The 22,646-nt window shown below is 41.6% G+C and overlaps 1 protein-coding gene across 4 annotated transcripts in view; it reads right to left on the bottom strand.

The window, feature by feature from the left end:
* Positions 1-22,646, bottom strand: part of MAPRE2 (microtubule associated protein RP/EB family member 2) — a 92,730-nt gene that overhangs the window by 24,924 nt on the left and 45,160 nt on the right. For all 4 annotated transcript variants that reach the window (XM_021386715.1, XM_021386718.1, XM_021386714.1 and 1 more), the window contains 2 exons: positions 13,253-13,380; positions 1,706-1,851 (listed from right to left, as the gene is read on the bottom strand). In XM_021386715.1, coding sequence (XP_021242390.1) covers positions 1,706-1,851; positions 13,253-13,380 — 274 coding nt within the window. The remainder of the gene's footprint in view (positions 1-1,705; positions 1,852-13,252; positions 13,381-22,646) is intronic.

The following is a 22,646-nucleotide window of genomic DNA, read 5'->3' as shown; positions in this document are numbered from 1 at the left end:
GCTACTCCTTTCCTATTGCAGTGATAGCTATGGTTAATGAAGCTGCTCTGGGAGTAGGACTATATTTGACCAAGTGGGGATTCCTGTTTTTTAAATTTATGTGCTGCAGGTGGGCATAGTAATGGTGAACAACGCTTCAAAAGATCCAGATGAAGTTTCTTGCTTGCTGTTGTACTGCCTGAATCAGCTTTTCCATGACACGCTGACACTCAAACCACCCTCCATTTTGGTAGTACATGTTCACTATTAACTAACCCTGAAGTTTTAACCTTGTAACTTTTTTTCCATTCTGTATATAGCTATACATAAAATAGTTTGTTGATCTGAAAAAGTTGACAGAAACGCCTAGTAAAACAAAAGAGAGGCTACGAGGACATCTCTATCAGTGTCCAACAAATTCTTCACATAAGCCTCTAAAAGGTGACTGGTGGTAGAGTGACAGTGTAAGGGCACGGCTCTATAATGCTCTGCAGGAAGCATAAGCTTCCAAGATGCCGTGGGCAGACAGTGACTATGAAGGGAATATTGCAGAAGGAGGATAGCCCTGCCTTGCTTAATTCATACAGTAACTGAAGAGCTAGGTTCAGCAGACATTAATACCTCCTGAACGCATTCAGTTATCAACTGGAAACAAAGTACCTTAGGTTTGCATTGTGATTTTCATCTTTTTCAAGGTTAAGCCAACTGTCCAGTATTTTTTAAGTCCATGATACTCCTATAATGATTCACGTAGCATTTTGCGTATCCCTTGTTTTTGTTTCATTTGAATAGAGCAAGTTTCCTATCTACAGAAAAATGGACAATGTCCAACTTTATTGGGTTTTCCAATGCTTCGGTATCAAATCATACTGTAAATAGAAGCATAACTTTTCAGGAAATAATAAAGGTTTCCAATTCTTTATGAAATTATTGTGAGACTTTCTAATAAGGCTGTTTAAATTTCAGAATAAGGCAACACTAAAATCAATAGAGATTCCCCACATTATATACTGCATCTGTATAAAACTGCAAGTATAAGAACATAACTTCGATTATTCAGTTTTATCAATGCAGTAATTTATATCTGTGAGTCTATGAAACTTACAAATGCAATCACAAAACCACTATCTTGTGGTTGAATAACAAGTCATTTCCTAAGAGAGACCTCCTTCCTTAAACTTTATGAGATCACATGCGCTGGCCAACCTACAAAATCACTGGGTGTATTATTCCAGCTCTTGAATACTAGAAATTCCTTAAACCCAGTTTTGGACAAGAAATATGGAATACTTACAAAAGCAACATACTTCCAGGTTGTTTTGTTGGAAATTCAGGTCATCGGTAATTTTATGGTATCTCAGATTAAAGCCATGGTGTTCAATGATGGCAAAAAGTTTCCAACAGATGGTATTTTATCAAAAGAGTCTCTGATATTAAGAAATAATGAGTTAAGCTGTATAACTCCTTAGCAGACACATGGACTCAATTTTCACTTTGTACCTAAATGGAGCATGCCAAATTTCTTCCCATGTGCCCAAACACCCTTTTCAGATGATGAAAGGTCAAGAACATCTTCACACACAACTTACAATTTCAGTTCCCAGTCAAAAATCAAAAAAGTGGAATTTAAGTGCTTTGAAGTTTGTTTCTTCTATTTATTGACTTTATCCAGTTTATACAGCTTGTGAAGCTTGCAATGATTGAAATACAAATACAGAATGCCTACCTTATCCACATTCATTCTTTTAAACGATGCTTGCAGAAGCTTGAAGTTGTGAATGTATTCATGCTCCAGCTTTGCTTGGAACTTTACTTTCTTCAAGCTAATGCACCCGGGGAACAACATGTCCATGAACTGGCAGTAAGCTGCTCCTATAACAAGAGAATGCATTGACATTAATCCAGATTCACCCGGCTAAGACCAAATGGCGTTTAATGTCATTAGCAGAAAACATGAGCAGAAAGCAACCATGCTGAATAAGTCCCTGCTGCAATTCAGTCTAGCACTATGCTCAGATATACTTGTCGCATTGTTCAGTACACTGGATGCTCTTGTCTAGTTTTTCCACTGTCTGGATGCACCAAGCACTGTTGTGCACCATCTGAAGAATCACCATGGGTAACTCAAAGTGCATCTTTCTTCTACTCAAAACTGATGTTCTTGGAGTCCCTGTACACATTAGGACTGTCCATACAGTGAGATGATCACAGCCAAAATGGAAATCTCCTAATAAGCTCCTTCAATCTTCACAGCACCCAAAATTCAACCAAGTCAAGATCTTATTTATTCTGGCAACTGAAGTTGGAAGCTATCCTATAAACTGACGAATTCCAAGGCAATGATTCAAGATTACACCAAATCATGATTTAAAAATAAAATTGCAAATCTCCTGCCTGTTAAAATACACTAGTCATTTTCATCCTCTCTAAAACCAAATATTGTTAATGATCTTTATCACCTGTGAAAAGCGTTTAAATATACAGACTTTAGTGTAGACCACTCACTGCCCATAGATTTCAGAAGCCAAGCTCCTAGCTTGGCAGCTCACTCAAAACAAGTTTTCCAAGTTCAACTTGGAGAGCTATGTGAACTTACATATTAGTAAGCAGGAGTATGTGAGTAAAATTAATTCAGCACAGAGTGGCAACTATACGGAAAAATTTCTAGTGTGCTAAGTACAGCTAATAGAGATAACCTTTTCTCACATGCAGAGATATTCCCTCTACATCATCATGTCACTGTCATTTGCAAAATGTCTACCATTTACTCAATTAAGTGTTTTGAAGTTGAGGCTGAAGATGTTTGAGGGAATCAGAGGAAGACTAATTTAAGTTCTTCTGAAAAAAGTTTGCTAGTCAACAAAATGCTTTATATTCGAAGACTCACTAAGAGCCATATCTGAAGCAAGAGGGCACAGGCTTAACATCTCCACTTGAGCACAAAGGCCAGGTAAGTTGTATGTTAAATCTGACTTCCACAAAAAGGACTTCTGCACACTTAGTACAAATCAGTTTCGATAAACTTAAGTGTCCAAATCTCACTTAAAAGTTCAGGTCAGTATCAGCGAAAACTACTTTATCCCTGTGCTCCTACAAAAACCAAATTAACAAATCAGACACCTGGTTTGTCTAGTTTGGCAGGAGGAGCAACAATAACTGAAGCTTTAAGATGTTTTTCTCCATGGGCATGCAATTGTTTTGACAGGACCAACTTTACACATCAGATAGCTCTCATTCTCTATGTCCATTCAAGCACCATATATAAAGGGTGACAGAGCTTGTAACTCCTCCAAAAGAGAAACAGAGATTCAGAGTGGAGTCCTAACACACCTAAAACACCAATAGGAAATTTGATAAGTGACTTAACAAGATCAAGCTTTAGTGCTGAAAACAACCTCAGTTTTTAAAAATTATCTTCATGTTGACTAGCTTTGTGAGGGGAAAACTGTTAAAGAAAAAATATCTGATTTTCCAAGGACACCTTATACTTAGCTGTTTGCAGTAGTTTTGATACGATTAAGAATCAAAGTAAGATATTCCCTAAAGGAAAAGGAGCCTTCTGGCAAGCTACAAACATGAGATGACGCATCTGCATCTTCTTATAGGAAGCTATACAAACAGAATTAGTAATTCAAAACCTATCCTTAGCAGGAGAACTGGCACATACGCAGCAATAGAAAAAATGACGTTACAATTAAAAGCACGGATATACAGATACAGCATGGCTCAACTATACTTATTACTATTTAATTTCATGCAAAAGGATTATTATGCAATCATTTCATGTTATAAATTGAATTTGTTCCCAACTCTGCCCTTTCATCCCCTCCCGTATCCCAATTACAAGGTTTACTCTGATATCTAAGTAATTGCCTGGAGGCCTTGAAAATGCACTGTGCAACCTTTCATCTACATCCTTTTAGAAAACTGGAAACCTAAAATGTTCACATGAGATTTCCTCCTTCTGCTGGTGATGCAAATTCCTCTTGCATGCCTTTAGATAGAGTCTGACTAGACAAGAGACTCTAGTTAAGACATTTCCTCGTGTTTCCTTCTCCTCATGCAGGCAATTGTTTCTGTATTTTGTCAGCCAGGAGGTGGTCCTGGGTCTGCTCAGTGCCTGAGGGCAGAGAACGCTGGCATGCATCCATCTGATGGTACAAACCCGGCCTCTGACACAATAACCAATCCAGCTGCCAGACTGCTTCCCCAACTGGAGGATTTTATTACAGAGACAAACACAGCTTATTAAAATGCTTCTTCCTGAAGTGCAGAGGCAACGTGCAAAAACAGACTGAACTAAGTACTGCAAACTACAAAAAGAGGAAACTCTTTCCGACTCCTGCATAGCAGAAGGGAAAGTTACAAGTATCATCACATTTCATAGACTCATAGAATGGCTTGGGTTGGAAGGGACCTCAAGGATCATCAAGCTCCAACCCCTCTGCCACAGGCAGGGCCACCAACCTCCATATCTAATACCAGACCAGGCTGCCCAGAGTCCCATCCAACCTGGCCTTGAACACCTCCAGGGACGGGGCATCCACAGCCTCTCTGGGCAGCATGTTCCAGCACCTCCCCACTCTCGTAGTAAAGAACTTCCCCCCGATATCCAACCTAAACCTTCCCCCTCCTTCAACTTAAAAAAAACATTTCATCTTGTCCTGCCATTATCTACCCTTGTAAAGAGTTGACTCCCCTCCTGTTTTTAGGCTCCCTTTAGGTACTGGAAGGCTGCAATGAGGTCATCCCACAGTCTTTTCTTCTCCGGGCTGAACAAACCCAGCTCCCTCAGCCTGTCTTCATAGGGGAGGTGCTCCAGCTCTCTCATCATCTTCATGGCCCTCCCCTGGACCCTCTCGAACAGTTCCCTGTCTTTCTTGTATTGAGGGCCCCAGACTTGGATGCAGTACTCCAGATGGGGCCTCACGAGGGCAGAGTAGAGAGGGACAATCACCTCCCCCTCCCTGCTGACCACCCCTCTTCTGATGGAGCCCAGCATACCATTTGTCTTCTGAGCTGCAGGAGCACACAGCTGGCTTATGTTCAGTTTTTCATCCACCAGGACTCCCAGGTCCTTCTCTGCAGGGCTACTCTCAAGGATTGCTCCTCCCAGTCTGTATATATGCCTGGGATTCCTTTGGCCCAAGTGCAAAACCTTGCACTTTGCTGTGTTGAACCTCATTAGATTCACCCAGGCCCACATTTCAAGTTTGTTGAGGTCTGAATGGCATCCCTTCTTTACATTGTGTCAACTGCATCACTCAGCTTTAACTGGGACTACTCGATTTTGGACATCAAGATTACATATACATTTAATACAAAATAGGCATTGCTTATTTAAAATTTTGCTCTTAAGGCCTGTGGCTGTCACAAAAAAAAAAAAAAACCAACAACAACAAAAAACACCCCAACCTCCCCTCCTCAAACCTAACAAATCTATGCACCAGGGTATTACCTGTCTAGAATTGCTATCAGGGTAAATCAGTCTCTATGACCAAAAAACTTCCACATATTTAAAAACCTGCAAACACACACACAGAAATAATGTGAAATCTCTTCAAATGACAGATGAAAACCATAGCTGTTAGCACTGGGGAAGATGGATTACTGGATTACTGAACATGGGAGACACACTGATGTTAAACCCTCCCACTCTCTATTAGCCAACAAGCAATTCTGAATCCAGGCGCAAAACCCCTTTCACTTTTTCATCTAGAACACTGACGCAGCCACCAATTACAAGAGATATTCACAGGCCACATGCCAAAACCAACTTGCAAACACAACTAGCAAGCGGAAACTCCACGCTCGCTTTCACAGCGCAGGACACGACAGTGGCCCAGAGGGCTGCAGCACCCAGCTGGCACACCCAGCCACGAGCACAAGTGTCCTCACTGGCTCCTTTTTAATATTTACAGGAAAATAACAGAGTGGAGAATCTCGGCAGAGTTGAGTCTGGCTGGCAGGCTGCTGCTGTCCGAAGGGAGCCTTGTGACTTGTTTACTTCCCCCTCCTCTTGGGAGGAATTTGGTTGCGGCCTAGATCGGAGAGCCAGGCAGCATCACTGGCTGTGCAAGGCACTGGGCTGTGGGGTGGCCTGCTGGCCAGGCTGAGGGCAGTGGAGGAGAAGCACAGTTGGGGCAGTGTTCAGAACCATGCCCAAGTTACTATTTGTCCCCTCAAGGAGGAGCTGAGTCAATCCTTCCTATCCAATGTACCTCCCTGCTTGGCTCTTCATCACTGCAACCCATGGAGGCAAGGTCCCACAAAGTCACATAAAACTACAGCAGAGAGCATGGGAATGCAGAGGAGCTGTGAAAAGGCAGGGCCTGTCTGTGTGGGGGTGGCCATTAGTTTAGTTCTGCTGTCAGAACTGCAGCAGAAAAAACTAAGTTCCACAGTAGAATTTTGCTGGAAATGTTTAATAAGAATTTGGATCTGGAAACAGCATGTGATTCCAGCCTCAGCCAGGCCTCAGTTTGATTTTCAGGCACACATTTTTGAAAAAACAAAACAAAAAAACCCCACCACATGTGGGAAAAAAGCCAACTGTACCTTTTTCTATAATTACAACTGGTTTTTGTTTGTTTCAAGGTTTTGGTTTTTTTTTTCTTAAGAATATCATCTAAAAATGTATCCTGTCACATTAGATCCTTCAAATTATTCATTCACTCCAAAGCTGCGACAACCTAGCCACGCACTTGGAAAATACAGCATGATTCCCATGTGTGTTAGTCATCAGTGCTTCAGCTCACTGGAGCAGCGGTTGCTAACGCTGATGGGAAAGTGTACACACCCAGCGCTTCTGTTGCCGAGAACAACAACAAAAAGGCAGTAACTCACAAGGAGCGTGCGTGACATAGCAGTTTTGATGAGAAATGGGGGAATAAATACAAAGGGCAGCAATCGGTGCCTGCAGTACAGCAGCACTTTTGGCTCACCTTTCACCTCCAGCTGCCTAGAACTGCGTCCTTGGAAGCGGCATTAAGGTAGGCACACAGCACGTTTTGATGTAAAACACAAGCCCGTACCGTGATACCTACATCTCAAATGTGTTCTTCTGTTCTGCCGCTCGCTGCCTTTTTTTTAATTTGAAAAAACAAGTTGGTGATCACAAAGCTGTGTTACCTGCAGTGCTGTGTTTAAGCATCCTATTTGCATTTCTAGCAGCACCCATATCACTGAGGACATGGGTCAACAAAATTTTGCTTCTCTGATAAAAAAACCACATTGATTTAAGAGGTTTCAGCCCATTTCCTGGCGAACGTCCGAGCCCACTGCAATTTACCGCCTGCTTAGTGGTAGGGAAGCCAGATGTGCATCAGCAAAGCAGTGCTGGCGTGAGCTTTGCCCTTCCCACTAACAGCCTGGGGAGGGCACTTAAAGAAATAAATACAAGCGATCCAGAGGAGAGTGCAGTCCTGCAAAGAGCTGTGGGAACAGAGCTGGGGCAGCAAGGGCAGAGTGAGCACCTGCATGCTGACACTGCAGAAAGCAGCATCCAGAGGCATCAACACCGAGCTGCATGCTTCTGAATTGAATGTGCTTGGGAAAATCCTCACAGGTGGGGCATTTGCGTGAGGCAACTCAGGATATCCACTGATCTTTTTAAATAATGGATTTTCAGTGGAGGTTTCCCAGGTGTTAGACTGTATTTTCATAAATATATGAATCATCAAACTTTTCACAAATCGTACATAGCAGAGCTTTTAATACTCAGCTTTTATTAGTAATTTATTTTGGAACTCATTCATTTTCAAAGGGGCAGACCAAAACAATTTCAGAAAAAACAGTTCCCATTTAACTTAAAATAGGTGTGCAACCCAACTTGGCAAAAAAAAAAAAAAAAAAAAAGCCGCAGGAAAATCTAGCAATGTAAAAAAAATACTAAGCAAGCAATGCCAAGTGACAGCATTATGGGTAAACACACAAAAAAGTAGAAGCCTTGTTTAAATTTGATTCCTCTCGAATTCTTAATGAATGACACTAAATATATCTATATATATAGGCTAAAAGTCTCAGGATACTGCTTTGTGAGCTTCCCCAGAAAGTTTTGGCATCGATCTTAAATCTGATCATCAACATGCATTATATTCCTCTAAACCTAAACATCATCTGGAAGATATTAAAGAGTCATTTACACTGAGCTTCCTCTGTGTTGAAGGACCCCAGAACAACACGCCAGTTCCCTGAAACATGGCTTGGTTTCACAGTGCATCAAGGCATGTTTTAGTCACATTTCCAAGCTGCTCTAGAGACTGAGGCTTTGCAGGGTTGTGAATTTAAAAAAAAACAACAACACAAAAAACAATGCTGAAATACACTTCAGCTCAGCTTGCACTAGCACACCAGTTGTACAGAAAGCACGCTGGCACCAAACACTCCAATCGGGTGCTATAATGCAGATTTTAGTAACACATGTGTAGAAAGTTTATGAGTTAATGTAGATACTGAGCAAAATACACATACTGAAGAGAATCCTACGCGTGTATATCATAGAAGTTGCATACACAGACACTCACAGCTGACATGCAGAACTCCTCCCCAAACTTCCTTCAGAAGAAGAGAGTAGCTCTCCATGAAGCAAGCCACTGGCCATCAGCAGTGTCATGAAGCTCTCCCTCAAATCCCAAGCCATTACAACAGCACAAAGCCTCACACGCCAACACCTGCTGTAGCAGCACATTGCCTTCACCTCTTCCACCTCAGGATGGGAGGTGGAGGACCAAAAAACATCCCTTCAGCAACCACGTACTCTCACAAGAAGCATGCCAATGGAAATATGGTACCAACTACAGCAGTTGCTACACAAAAAATACCCAGTTGCGATAACCAGGGTATCTGCAGAGAAGTCATCAGTCTAACATTTCAAACGGCTGAACCACATGCTCTTTTACAAGATAGATAGTCACTTATTAAAAGTAAGAGAGAAAAGAAAACATTTCATCCTTTACCCTTGCATAAAAATCCTTAAAGGTGAAAGGTCTCTGATCTGGAGACCAAATTTGCAAGTTTATAAGTCTACGGAGAATTTTCAAATGTAGGGGAATAAAAAAAGATTCTGCATCTTCTGCACCTCAAGGGCTCACATGAGCATACTTAAGACAGAAATTACACTTTGGGTTGTATTTTCTTTTCTATATACATTTACCCTTTCTGGTTTCCTTCCTAATAATTTATTTAGCTTGTGTACTTGGTATTTTTTATTTATAATTGATATGCAAGCCCTCCATAGTCTCCTTTGCCTGACTCTTATTTTGAATATACACTCATGTAGCAGCCAAACAATCCTGAAAAAGCCTGTTACAAGTTCATTTGGTATTCCCCATAGATGAAAAATAGCCTTAGTAAAGAAAATTCACTTATAAGCTATTTAGTCAGAATTGTTTTTAAGAAGCCACTGTGTATGTATTACAAAAATAGCATGAATCCCAAGAAACAACCAGTGTCATAATTCATTTGAAGCTCTTATTCTCCGTGCGCACGGGTGTTGCACATAAGGCACTAATACATTAAATCCTTTCAGTTTTCCTTCTATTATTCTTCACTCATCTGTATCAAATTAAATGCTCCCAAGTCTAATGCCCACCTAAAGGCAATGCACGCTATGCCTTATATTATAACTATGGATCATAAACTTTATATTCTGGCTAACAATCTTGAAAGAAGTCGAACATGGAGACCAAAACTGACAAAATGACACTCACCTAAAGCAAAGGGAAATGTTCTGCTTTGAGATGCTTGGGGAGATTTTCCCCCTTGTGTTGCCAAAACTAAATTACCAGAGGAGCTGCACACTAAATTTAGACTCTCAGGAGCTGCATCCATCCATAACCTGGCCTTTTTGGCACATCACAACTACTGGAAGCATTCAGAAAGCTCAGGGGATGCTACACATTGCTCGGCCTACTTAGCAAGGACAAAAACACATGTAAGACTCATGAAGAATAGAAATACTTTATGACTAATCCAGCCTTTTCCTTGGCTGCTTCTCATCTTAGCTCTGTTCCTGTAACTGGCAATAGGGGAACTAGCTGCTACTTCCACAGCACGTATATTATTAAAGCTACTTCTCCACACAGCAGTAAGTCAAAAAGGAAAAAGAAAGGGCCAACTGTCTTTTCTTTATTACAATCCATAGTGTTAAGCTTTAAGTATACTTTTCAGATCACAATAAAGCCCTCTAGTAAAGGCAGAATGTCACATTACTCCTTATTGTTTCAGCTCAGATTGTCCACAATTACTGTCAGGCTGGCTGCAAAATGTACATACACACAAAGTCTCACAGTGAGATGCTAAAGACGACTGTAAGGCATATCTAGGTGGCACATGCCTCCTAAAAGCAAAGCCTCTGAGCTTGATGTCCAGACTTAGCATCCTCAACCCCCTTGCCCTGCATTTTGTGGCCTTGCCTTTAGCTTTTTCTGACTTTTTGATTGCTCTTTGCTAATAAAAATGAACAAAACCTGAATACTCATATAACAGCATGACAAATCTTAATGCTTTTTTTCTTAAAAAGAAGAAAAGGCCCACACAATTTTACAGGGGGTAATAAAATTTCAGTGGCAGTGGCTCTGAAGTTCACTGTTAGTGCTGTGACATGCTTCACAGTGTTACAGAGGTTCCCACATATTCCTTCCCTTTGAAGTCCTTGAGAAATGCTTATGTTTTATGGAAGCTAATGCTAGGCTGGAAGAAGGCTGCCAACGCTTTAAGAAGCATCAGCCAGAGGAATACCAGAAGAAATGGAGGAGGTTGGCTGCTCCCAGGCTGTGGCCGTGCTATGCCTGTGGTGTCTGCCCGTGAGCTGGCTGGTTGTTTTGCTACCGTTCCTCTTAGTATATTAAGGGTACTTCCAGTGTAATTTGCTGGATGGCACCTCCGTGTGCATGAAATAAAATATTTGTAGTTTACATAGTAAACTACATTAAATAAAGATTCCCAGAACTTCTCCAATTCTCTTCACTCCCTATGAAGATGTCCTGCAACAGTATGTGAGAAGTGAACTGCACAGTCTCAGATGGAAAGGAACTTGTCAGTAGGACTTCCGTGTGCTGGTGTCTGTCATTATCTACCAGAGTTTATCAGAATTCAGAAATGCAGAGACGAAAGTTCTGTGGTCTACAGAAAGGACTGTGCTAGCAAGGAAGAGTGCTTCTTGAGATAATGAAATATTAAATCCCATTTTGGCACTATAATGAACATAAAAATAAAAGTATCAAGCTGGACTATCAAACCAAATGGAGAAATTCAAGTTTACAGGTTTGACCCATTAAGATATGAACATAAAAACAAGTAACAATAGCAATTAATACAGGAAGTTCTAAAGGAAGAAAAAAATTAATTTTACACAGGATGGAGTAAGAGCTCTAAATGAAGCAACCTTTTTTCAGTCTTTCCCTGGTGGTATGTCCTAATATCCTCACTAGAGGTCACAGAAACAATTGTGTAAGAAGCTGCATAATGAAATGGGACGGTGCTTTCGTGACAGTTTCCATGCTTTTCCCCTGCCTGTCCTACCCAGCTAAAATCTCTCAATTTGACTCTATTTAAATATCTTCAACTCGTATTCTCAATAATGATAATTCTTTTAGATTACCTCCTCCCTATTTTGTGTGAGTTTTATTTATTTATTTATTTTAAGCCCACACACATTTAACTTGGTGGAGAATTCACTTCAAAAGCTTCCTTTCAACAATTTAAGAGCACATAAATAGCCACGCAGGAACAAGTCAATAACACGGCTAGTGCACTTCCTGTTTCAAACAATGGCAAACGTTGTGTATTTTATGATGAAAATGTCCCTTTTCATGCATCCTTCCATCTCCTTGTAAGTGTGTATATATATATACACATACATCCCTATATAAACACACACATGCCTGCACATCCCCACGTGTATATTTCCTCTAAGCATAATTCACCAAAAGAAAATACATAGACTAACTTCCGGACCTGTAAATATAACAACAGCTAAAAACAGTACTTCATTTCCAAGCTTAATAACTGTCAGAAAGGTCATTTCCCATGTTCTGTGTCTTTAGATACTCAGTTGCTATCAGTTACTTGCAGGCACTTTAATCTGCTCTTCTTCGACTTCGTTTCGTAGTCATTGTGTAATTCCTCAAGCATGCAAGATTGATTATGCAGGTGAGATTTATAGAAAGAAGTAATTAAAGAGTATGTTATGAGTTTGTCATCCTCAGATAATTTTCTGTACCTTTCAGGAAACATCTATGCACAGAAAACATACCCAGAGTAGTAGGTAAATAGCTATTTCAATGTAAGACCCCATTTCAACTGGACCACTAAGCAGCTGAAATGTGGTAATGTGGTTTCAGTTCTATGTACTTAGAGCATTGTCTTCATAAGCAAGATATTCCCAGCATGTCATTTGTCTGGAAGTAGCAATCTAGCTAGATCTCCTCCAACACAAACATCTTCAAATTTAAAAATCACAGCAGGAAATCAGAAAGAATCACTCCCCAGGGCATCTGTAATCTCAGTAAAACACTAGCCTTTCCCTGTATCATTTCTAGTCATCGTCTGGTTACAGATGGTTACAGATACTGTTGTTTAACACATATCTTGCAGTTTCCACTCTGATTAACCAAACTGGCCAAAGTATTCAAACCATTACTTCTTTTATGGTTCATTAACCCTAAAATATATATATATATATATTTACTACAAGAGTTTGGTTACATTTAAAGAGAAACAGGCAGATTTCCTTGGCAAACTTCTAAAGCAGCTTCCAGCAGCCTAAACGCTGATTTCCACAAATGTATATTTTTCTCCGTGATCACACACGTGATATTCTCCTGTAGAGTTTATACACCAGTAGAGTTGCAGGACCCTTACCTGTAAGGAACAGGTGCTGAAGAGTTCTGTTCACTTGGGTTTTCAGTAGACTACTGGTCACTTTTTAGCTATGTGCCACTCTCCATTTATAAAGTTATCACCTTTGCAGCTTTAACGTACACACACAAAAATCTTACCGTTATATTCTTTTACTCAGTCAACCTTTCTATTACTTCTATGCATCTCCTGCTACATTCCTCCTGTTCACCTCTGTATGTTCCGCTTTCCCAAGGCACCTTATCTTTCCATGATTAAGATGTACACAAAAACTTTTCCTTTGTACATACATTAGTTTCTTTTTGCGGAGTAACTGCTTTACGTCAAAGCTGAAAGTGATCTATTTTCAACAAACCAGACTTTTAAAGTGGTTTTTAAATAAACATTTGTAGAACATGCAATATTTTCTTACCTGAACAGAGTTGTTCAACTTTTGTGTAGTTTAAAGCTAGTATATCATTAACCCATGCGATGATGTCATGTCTGCTCATAGTCTCTTGGGTTATAGAGGTAGAGTACACGTTGACCGCCATTCCCCAGCTACAAGAAAAAAAGGACAGAAAAGTATTTTTGACATTTTGATCATTGTCTTCTAGATATAATGAACTCAGAATTTGTATTCAAAGAAAAAAGGAAAAGTTGTGTCACCCTAGAACCTCCTCCCCTTTATTGAGAAAGGTGTCTTTCTATGCTTTGATAACATATAGCGCTCTCAATGTCCTCTTGTACTCTATGTGCACGTTTCTCTCAGTGTCACTGTGAACTTAAATAACTCACAAACCTACAGTATTCTCCTTAATGCTGACAAAGTCAGAACAAAAAGAGTCAAACATAGCCTAAAGATATAGAAACTGAATCAGACCTGGGATTCCTCATATAGTGCTGTACGAATACGGTGATTTGACATCTCTGCCTTAGGTTCTGCTACTGCATGATGGTCCAATTTCCCAAATCTGTATTTAATTTTTGGATAACTTCTAGAAGATGTAGACGTTCTACTTACTCAAATGATGTGATTTCTTGTTGGGCTTTTTAGATGACTAACTCAGTACCTAACAGTCACAGTGAACACAATACAATGAATCTGTTTTATAAACAAACAGCAACCTCTATTCTGAAGGTAACTCAGCTTTGCATCCCCAGTTGTCTGGTTGGAAAGCTGTTTTCTAGCCTGATGTCTCTAACTCATTAGAAACATTTCCTGTCAGCTTAAACTCATTTGTTCTTCTGCCAACCTTATCCTCCAGCTCTAATGGCTTTTCTTCCTGAGCTGATTTCATAATGTGTTGCAGAAAGCAACCAGAGCCTGTCCCAGTGCCCAGGTAGGCTAGAATAAACAAATCAATTCTCCAAGTCTTCTGCAAAGTCATATCTTCATTTGCTGGTCACTCCAGCGGGACCTCTGCAGCATAGCTGAGCAGATTTCCACAGCGTTCAGAAAACCTTTCAGCAAGACCTTGGAAAATGGCACTTTGTGCTGAGTATCTGCAACCTGCATAGCAATATAATTTAAAATATTTTCATCTTGAATTAATTGGTTAATTAAGCTCCTTTTCCGCAAGTAGTTCTACTTCATAGTAGCATCTGTCCCCAAGTTCACTGACTATAAATGCATATTACTGAATTTTATATCCTATGATTCTACACTAGCCATATCCTTCTGTTGCAAGACACTGCTGAGATAAAAGATGAGCATATTCATGTTCATCTCATCAGCAGTTTCAAAGACCTGAGCCAAGATTGCTCATGAAAAGAATAAATATTGTTCTCCAAGCTAATCCAAGAAGTTCACCAGTAACAAGCAAAGTATGACACGTCTCAGAAACGATCAAATTCTCAATAAACTTGCAGTATTATTACTGAAAAGAAATGCTTTGGTGAGGACTCCACAATTCTGTCTCTAGTGACACCCTGTAGCTCCCACTTCACAGGCCAGCTGTAGGGCCAGCCTGGCTACCTCAGCTGTAGAGGTAGAAAGAGAGCAGTAGAGTAGAGTAAAAGAGAGCAGGACCTCCTCTGTGGGATATGAAATTCACATGAACTATTTCCACTGAGATTTTGCAAAGATATAACTGTTGGAAGCCTGATAAACAATTTTTGCAGACAACACCAAGATTGCTGGTAAACTCAATCCATCTTCAGGTATGCTGGAGCAACCTAGATAAAAAGTTAAAAAAAACCAAACAAACAAACAAAAAAAACCCAACAGACCCACCAACATAAATCTAGCCTCAGCAATATTTAAGTCAATAACTACATGCAGCATTAAAGTACAAGATGACAAAGTTCTTAATGTGTGTAACTTTCTATGGAACAAAATTTTACAAAGAGAGTGTCATTCAAATTGTCCATATCTACTGACAATGAGAACCCAGCCCCTATTATCTGCCTTTAAAGAAGAGATTTAAAAAAAAAAAAAAAAAAAAAAAAGGCATACAAGCCAGGAAGAGAAAACAGGCTCCAAAAATTCATGCTCTGATAGTCAGGGCCATGCCTGCAGTGCCAGCAATTCCCTCAGAACCAGGCTGTCCCCCTCTGCCTGCTTCTGTACACATCCAAAGCATGGAAGAAACCAGACTTCCCACAGCCTCCCTGTGGGCTCCTGGAAAGCACAACTGAAAGCACTGTAACACCTAGCAAAGGTTGTTCTCTTGGCACGCAGTAAGTGCTTCGACTGAGTTGAGAGCTAGGAACAAACTTAGAAATAAAGCGTGCCCTTTTATTCTTCAAACCATGGTGGCTCAACATGAAAGCTCAGCTTTAACTCCGGGATTGAAAAGAAGGACTGGATAGGCAAATAGCACTTTGTTACCAATGTCATCTTGAGTTTAAAACATCATTTTAAGCATGTTTTTCACTTTATTATTTTTAGCCCTTTTATATAAATAAGAAAGTAACAGAAAGATACTAACACTGCTGCTACTAAATTGATGTGTAAAATATTGTTTATAAAATCAGTTCAAGTAACAATTTAATAGTGAATTTAATGTTCTCTTAAGCTTCCGAACATTGAGTTTGATATGAAACCAGCAGTTCAATAAAGAACACTCACTCTAAAGAAGTCAAAGATAATTGGATGATAACATTTGAAAGAAATCTATGCTAATTTTAATTGCCATTAGCTCATCCAAATCTTAACGGCCTCTTTAGGCCGGGCAGAAGTCAGAACAACCACTGGCTACTGGTAGTGAAAGCAGCAAGGCTGCTCTGTTAAAGAGATCCAGAAATCCACATGCAGGAAGGAAGCAGGAATTCCCTCATCATACTGTTCCAAAAGCAACAGCAAAAAGAAATACAGATTTTGCTGCAAGTGACAGGAGGGCAAACAAGCTCCTTACCGCACAGGATGGAAGACGAGTAAATGAACAACCGTGAGTTTTAAAGCAATATCCTCCAAGATATCTGTAGTATTACTCACGGCATGTTTGCAAATAAAAGGAATTATGATGATCTACAAGTCAAACAAAAGCTTTGGCTACACTAAGAGACAATAGCTTTACATTTGTATACATAGATATGCATGAGGGGGTATGAATAAAATTTTAAGCCAACTTAAGCAACATGAACCAGAATTTCTGTTTAAAATCTGGTAACATGCCACTGCCATTTACTCATGTTGACCTATTAGCACATGTCTGAGTATTCCATGGCCTGCTCTCCTGGAAAAGGTCATGGGTCTCTGGCTGGCTTGTCCCCCACCCACCCACGGCCACAGTTTGGATAAATACAGCAAGGAAAGGTTTCCTTTACAGAGCACATGCTCTGTTTTGGTACTCAGATACACACGTACCCCGTTTGTCATGCAGACAGACCTTGGGAAAGGAAAAAAAAAAAAAAGAAAAAGAAAACCCTAAGCAGAAGAGCCACCATACAAAGCAATAGACAAAAATCCCCGTGCTTGAAACCCGTGGCTGTAGTCCGGCTCTTCTCGGTGACTCAGCGCCCTGCGTGCTGAGCTGCTCTGAGAAGCCTGCTCTGGATTCCACACGCTAACAAACATCTGCAATGTGACACACGTGGATGGCTGAGCAGGTGGAGCCCCACGGGCCCTGCGAATGGCCAAGAAGCGAACAGCTTCTTTGTATGGCCTGAAGCGCTGCCTCTTCTGAATACATTATTTATGTTTTCGACTGTTAGATTTTCCCTTGTTTAGACTGAAGGCTCTCAAGCATAAGCCTGTGATGAGGCTTACAGAGGCCTGAAAATCAGCACCTACCTCACTGGGATCTGTCAGCTCCTGCCACCCGTGCAGATGCCCAGCGATCCTACAGCAGCTAACAGCAGGCCCAGGTCAGCTGACTGCATCCCTCGCTTTGAGCACGCAGTAAAGGTTCAAAGCCTCCAGCTGTCACAGTACTGCCCAGCCACAAAGGACTCTCCCTTATTTTACTTATCAGAAATCAAAATTAAAAGCCCCAATAAATATGAATAAGCTGTAAGAGTGTCTTCACATACTCCAGTGCACATCATAAAAATACTTTAACACATGCATGTCTAGGCACTATAGTGCTGAGCTCATAGGATTCATCAAGAGCCAAAAATCATGTATATGCTCAGGTAATTCCCTAAATCAGAAGCATACTGGCTCAGCTTGCCCAATATTAGACATCAACCTCAAATGAGCATTAATTTTTAAGGCAACACAGGCAGCACGTGACACCCAGCTACAGGTACAGGTCACCCAGCTGTTACAAGGTGCTTAAGGACAGCTTTGCAAGAGGCACATTCACTTTGCTTGTCACGGAGAGGGGAGGAACTAAGAGATCCTGACAGCAGAAGTTGTCTTATGCCAAACCAGTAACAATGGCACAACTGGACCACAGCAGTGTCAATTCGGAGCACGTGTGCAATCACCTCTGAGCCCACGAGCTTTCCTGTTTTGCACAATTCGACAAGGTATGATGAGGGACTTTCCAAAACAATAGCAAGCCTGTGCAACAGCACAAAGAGGAGCCTTCTGGAAGCTGGCACCGGAGAGCACCAGGAAAGATAGATACTCTGAGCAGAACAAAAGCTCTCGCAACAAAAACAGCTGAAGCGGAAGATGCAATAGAAAGCGAGGATTGCGGCTCAGTGAGGCAGTCCGAGCCTCTGCTGGAAAAGCATTGTAGGCGAAAGCTACTGCAAAATAAGGATTCCTGGAAGAAGAAACCTGGGAGCCTCAGCAGCCACATCCCTGCAGAAAGAAAATACGTCCTTCAATATAAACCGGCAATAGCAGCTGATTTGCACACCTGTTTAGTATTCATTGCAGACAGTCTTAACCATAATCATCAGAGGGCAGTTTCGCTCAAGGTTGTCTCTACTGTAAGGGGTCCAGAGGACGGAAAAATAGCATGAAAAGGCACAGCATGATTCTACCAACACTGCTCTTACTCTCCCTTTTGACTGATGCTGTGCTCCTGTAGCAAAGCCAATGGCCATGAACAGCTCCCTCAAATCACAGAGCTCTGACCGAAGTGCTATTTGTAGCAATATAAGAACTATCTAGTCAGAAGTGCAGTTAAAGACTGATCACAATGAGGTATTGCCACAGAAAACTTAGAAAACAATCCTCTGGTTGTAAGATGGGGGGAAATTCATACCTTTCAGAATGCAGAATGTCAGATCTCTTGTGCACTTGTTCCTATGTTACTAAATAGACTTATTATGTTAGAAGTCTAACTATCCATGTATCTCATTCACTTCTGAATGCCATTTTAGCCTCACAACATGGATCTGATTTGAAAACCTAAAATGATTTGTGAAGCATAATACAGAATCTAGACAAGAATGAAGCAAACCATTTATGTTTCAATGGCTTGAACCTTGCTACACTACCAGAAAAAAAGCATATTTTGTATTGTTCTCACTGCAGTTCCCTGCTTAAATACAAGTGTGGTTAAAGTACAAAGAGATTACTTTCATTGGATTAGCACATTTTATCTTTAAAGTTTTGTTCTTTTAAATTAGAGGCTGCCTGCCAATGCTGGAATCTTCTGACCTACATAATTTTTTATGATGGGTCTCAAGGACTGGTTTAGTCCCAAATCTAAAACACTCTTCTAAAGACCAGTGGTAACTCTGTTTTGCTGTACATATGGCTTAAGAAAATGTAAAAAAAAAAAAAGAAGCCCATATTATCTGGGAGGCAGAAAAACACTGGTTCTTTTCCAGACATTCAGTTCCCTCAAATCTGAAAAACACAATCAAAAGTATTCAAACAATATGCACAATTCGAGCCAAAACCTCCGAGATGGCCCAGGATCTAGCGATGTATTACACTGTCTACTGCTTGCTTTCAGCAAAATAGTTTTAAGTTTATTCACTAATCAGTTATGAAATTAGGGTAGTCCACAGAAACAAAACAGAACAGTTCCAAGCTCCAAGAAGATGCCTTAGCGCTCAGAATATTTTAGGGCACCTGAAGAGGAGAAGCCACATCTGCAAGCACACCTGAATTTCTTCTTTCTTTATTTTTATCTGGCAGTCATATTTGCAGTGCAAAAGCAACAGTTTTTCAGATTACCTTCTCATTCCCTCATTCTTCCTGCAGTCGCTTAAGCCGTATGGCGATGTAATACATAATGTCATGTCTCCACATTGATACTAAAAATATTACCTCTTAATTACAAGCTATTTTAATTTTGGCTGAATACATATGCATATTCTGACAGAATCCCTCTCAATTTCCATGCAAAAATGAACCCTAACTAAAAAGAAATGCTCCTGACAAAAGGAAGGCAAACATCAGTAGAGGTTGCCCCCTCTGGACACAAAAGTAGACCACTGGGGAACGGCCCCCTCACTCTGGACCAAGCAGAGCCCCAGCAGGGCTCAACTCTGGGCAGACAGCTGCTTGTTATCCTGGGGAGAGGCTGCACGAACCTCAGTGTGAAACAATGCTACTACAAATTAAGAAGGTTTTTTACTAATGAAGAACTGCCAAAGCCTTTGAAGTGGGCTGAATGAGGAATGTAAGCGTGGCACGGCAGCAATGCTAAAATATTAACTACTTTTTCTTCCAGTTATTGTCCTCCCCCGCAAGGCTTTCAACTCTGAGATCTGAGGCTGGAATTGCTCCACTGATGCCCTGAAGGAAGATATTCAACCTGCACAGTTTTCACAATAGAACGGTAGTTACTCGGTCTTTTGCAATAGGCACTGGGATGGCGGAGAAAAAAAGTTGATTCAGAGAAAAATAATTCTCAGACTTCTGCTACATAACAAGCCCAAGTCAGTCAGGAATAGGGATAGGAAAGAAGATGGATCATCATTTTGTGACTAGAAAACCTTGGAAAATCTGATGAATAAACAAACATTTAATCTTCCCTGAAACAAAGTATCAGATCACCAAGGCAAACATGGGAGCTTAAATTCTCCTTACATTCACTTTCATCTCTTGTGAAAAATAACAGATTACTAGGAATATAATCAAGGATTTCCAAGAGGATATACAGGACGTAAAGGTAACAGCAGTGCTGAGAAAGGATTTGCAGGTGCCTTGAGATGAACAGACGAACCTTCTGCCTTACTGCTCCCGCTGGATGCCAGATGAACAGGTACAGATTCAGATGGTACATCCCAAATGCTCAAGCAAATGCAGATTTGCTGCAAAGCAGACAGAGTGGAGGAGGGCTGGCCCTTTAACCCACTGCCCACCTGCACAGTGCCCAAGGTGCAGGACACAGTGATGGGACAGCCCAGCAGTCACCACAGGAAATTCCTGCCCCTAGCAAGCAAGGGACAGAAATCATCACAAACCTTAACCAAGGGAAAATAAATGCTCTGGCAAGGGTGTGCATGCACCCAGATTGCTGGCATCCGAGGTGGGATTTGGGCTGCACTGCAGCAGCACAGTCTCCCTCCTGCTGCTGCTTCGGCCATTCCGCCTTTTAAGTCCAAAAAGCAGCGTGCAGCCTGGGAGCTCCATTGGAGCTGGCATCCAGCTAGCCAGTAAGATGAAGTCACCAAATTAATTTAGCGCTGACCTATCTGGGACCTGGCCGCCCCCTCCACCCCCACAATATCCATACATTGGAGCAAGATGCTGACGCATGCACGATGGCAGAGGAGATTTCATAACACCACACGGGAGGTTGGCAGCCCCAGCTCGCGGCCATGACGCAGTGTGGGGCTGAGAGAGATGGGATGGGGGGTTAAGCAGGGAAGGCAGCAGCTCGTTGATCCCAGGCAGCTGCAGCTTGCCAGCAGCACGCATGACGCTGCTGCTTGCAGGGTGATGCTATGTGGGAAGAGTGCTGCAGCGGCTAAGGAGAGAGGCTGCAGCGTGCCCCTCTGTTACACACTGTAGAGCATGAGGACCTTGCCACGCATCAGCTTTTCTCTCTTGTACGTGCAACAAAAGCAGATTCACGCTGTTTTTGTGCACCGCTTCTTCTAACCTTGATACACGCACGTTAGCACAGGGAACAATACCTCCCAAGCAGGCACTGTGGAGGTACATGGCACCGCACCTGGGGAAGGAGGAGCTGGATCACAGCTGCCACCCACGCACTCATCCCTGGATACATGGGGATGGGTGCCAGGGCAGAGCCCATGGGACAGAGCCGGGCAGGTGGCCAGAGCCAGAAAAGGCATAAAGGTGACGACACCGAGCCCGGCGAAGAGACGTTTATTTTAAGCCACCTTCACCCCACAGTTGTAAACAAGCATGTGACAACAGATGAAGAAACACATAACCACGCAAGCTGCTTGCACCCATGCATCATCCTCTAAAACATGGCTCTGTATTCCTGTAACATAAGACAGAGCGCTCCAGCATGGTTGCCCGGCTCCTGCTGCCACCACCACTCAGGGCCAAGGGACAATCACTGGGCTCTGCAGGCTGCACAGGGCACACGGGGGCAGGTGGCTGTGACCAAGCAGTCCACAGCCGTGGCCCAACCCATGCTTGGGTGCCCGGCCAGCACTGTGCTGCAGACCAGTGAGCCCGCTCACCAGCCCGCCTTTCACTGGGTTCCGTGCTCAGCCTCTTCCTCTTCTCCCTCCACCACAGATAAAAGCGAGACTGAAAATAATAACAGCAAGAACTCTGAGTTTTGACAACTCTGAGTTTCTTGAAATACGCTCAAATAAAGAACCCTGTCTTTGGCTCATACAAACTCCCCATGGATCGTTATTAATATCATAAAGATTTTCAGTATTAGCATTTCAGCCGTGACGCTTACTTTCGGTTTTGGACACCGCAGAAAGTCGACCTCTTCCCTCATTTTCATGAGTTAATCCCTTAACAGCCAAGGAGACGCTACGAAATTATTCTGGTACTCAAAAATATTACCAGCAAATGACTTGCACTTAAGGATTAACCCTACTACGGGCTGCCTAGGGTAGGACTGAACTTCTAAGGGCAATTGCTTAACTGCTAAATTAATTTTAGAGCAACTAAAACTAGAATTCGCTAATCCTTCATGAAGTAAATTGCCCTTTATGAACACGCTAGCTCAGCCATCTGTGATTTATGTAATGTATTATTCTTTCTGCCTGCCAGTGACCACAAACTTACATTACCTTTGCTGTACTACCAATGCAAGTGTTGAAACTACCAGGGTAAAGTAAAGCTTCCCCCAGACTCTTTTCTCAGTTATATTGGTCTTCGAAGGTCTGTGAAGTCACTGTTTTCTTTCGGTTTTCAATTTAAAAAATCTAAACTAAAAGTGGCACATTCCCAAAGTTGTGTTTTTTTTTTCCCAACCATTTTCTTTAGATGGTGCTTACTGCTTTGATGCAACTGAAGTTCTAAGAACAGCATTACTGACTGTTACAACAGCCTTTATCTGTGAGCCCCAGCAAAGCCCTGCACCTTA

This window comes from Numida meleagris, chromosome 2 (assembly GCF_002078875.1).
Source record: "Numida meleagris isolate 19003 breed g44 Domestic line chromosome 2, NumMel1.0, whole genome shotgun sequence".
NCBI lineage: Eukaryota > Metazoa > Chordata > Aves > Galliformes > Numididae > Numida > Numida meleagris.
Note: the sequence above shows the minus strand (reverse complement) of the source record. Positions and strands in the feature narration are given on the sequence as shown.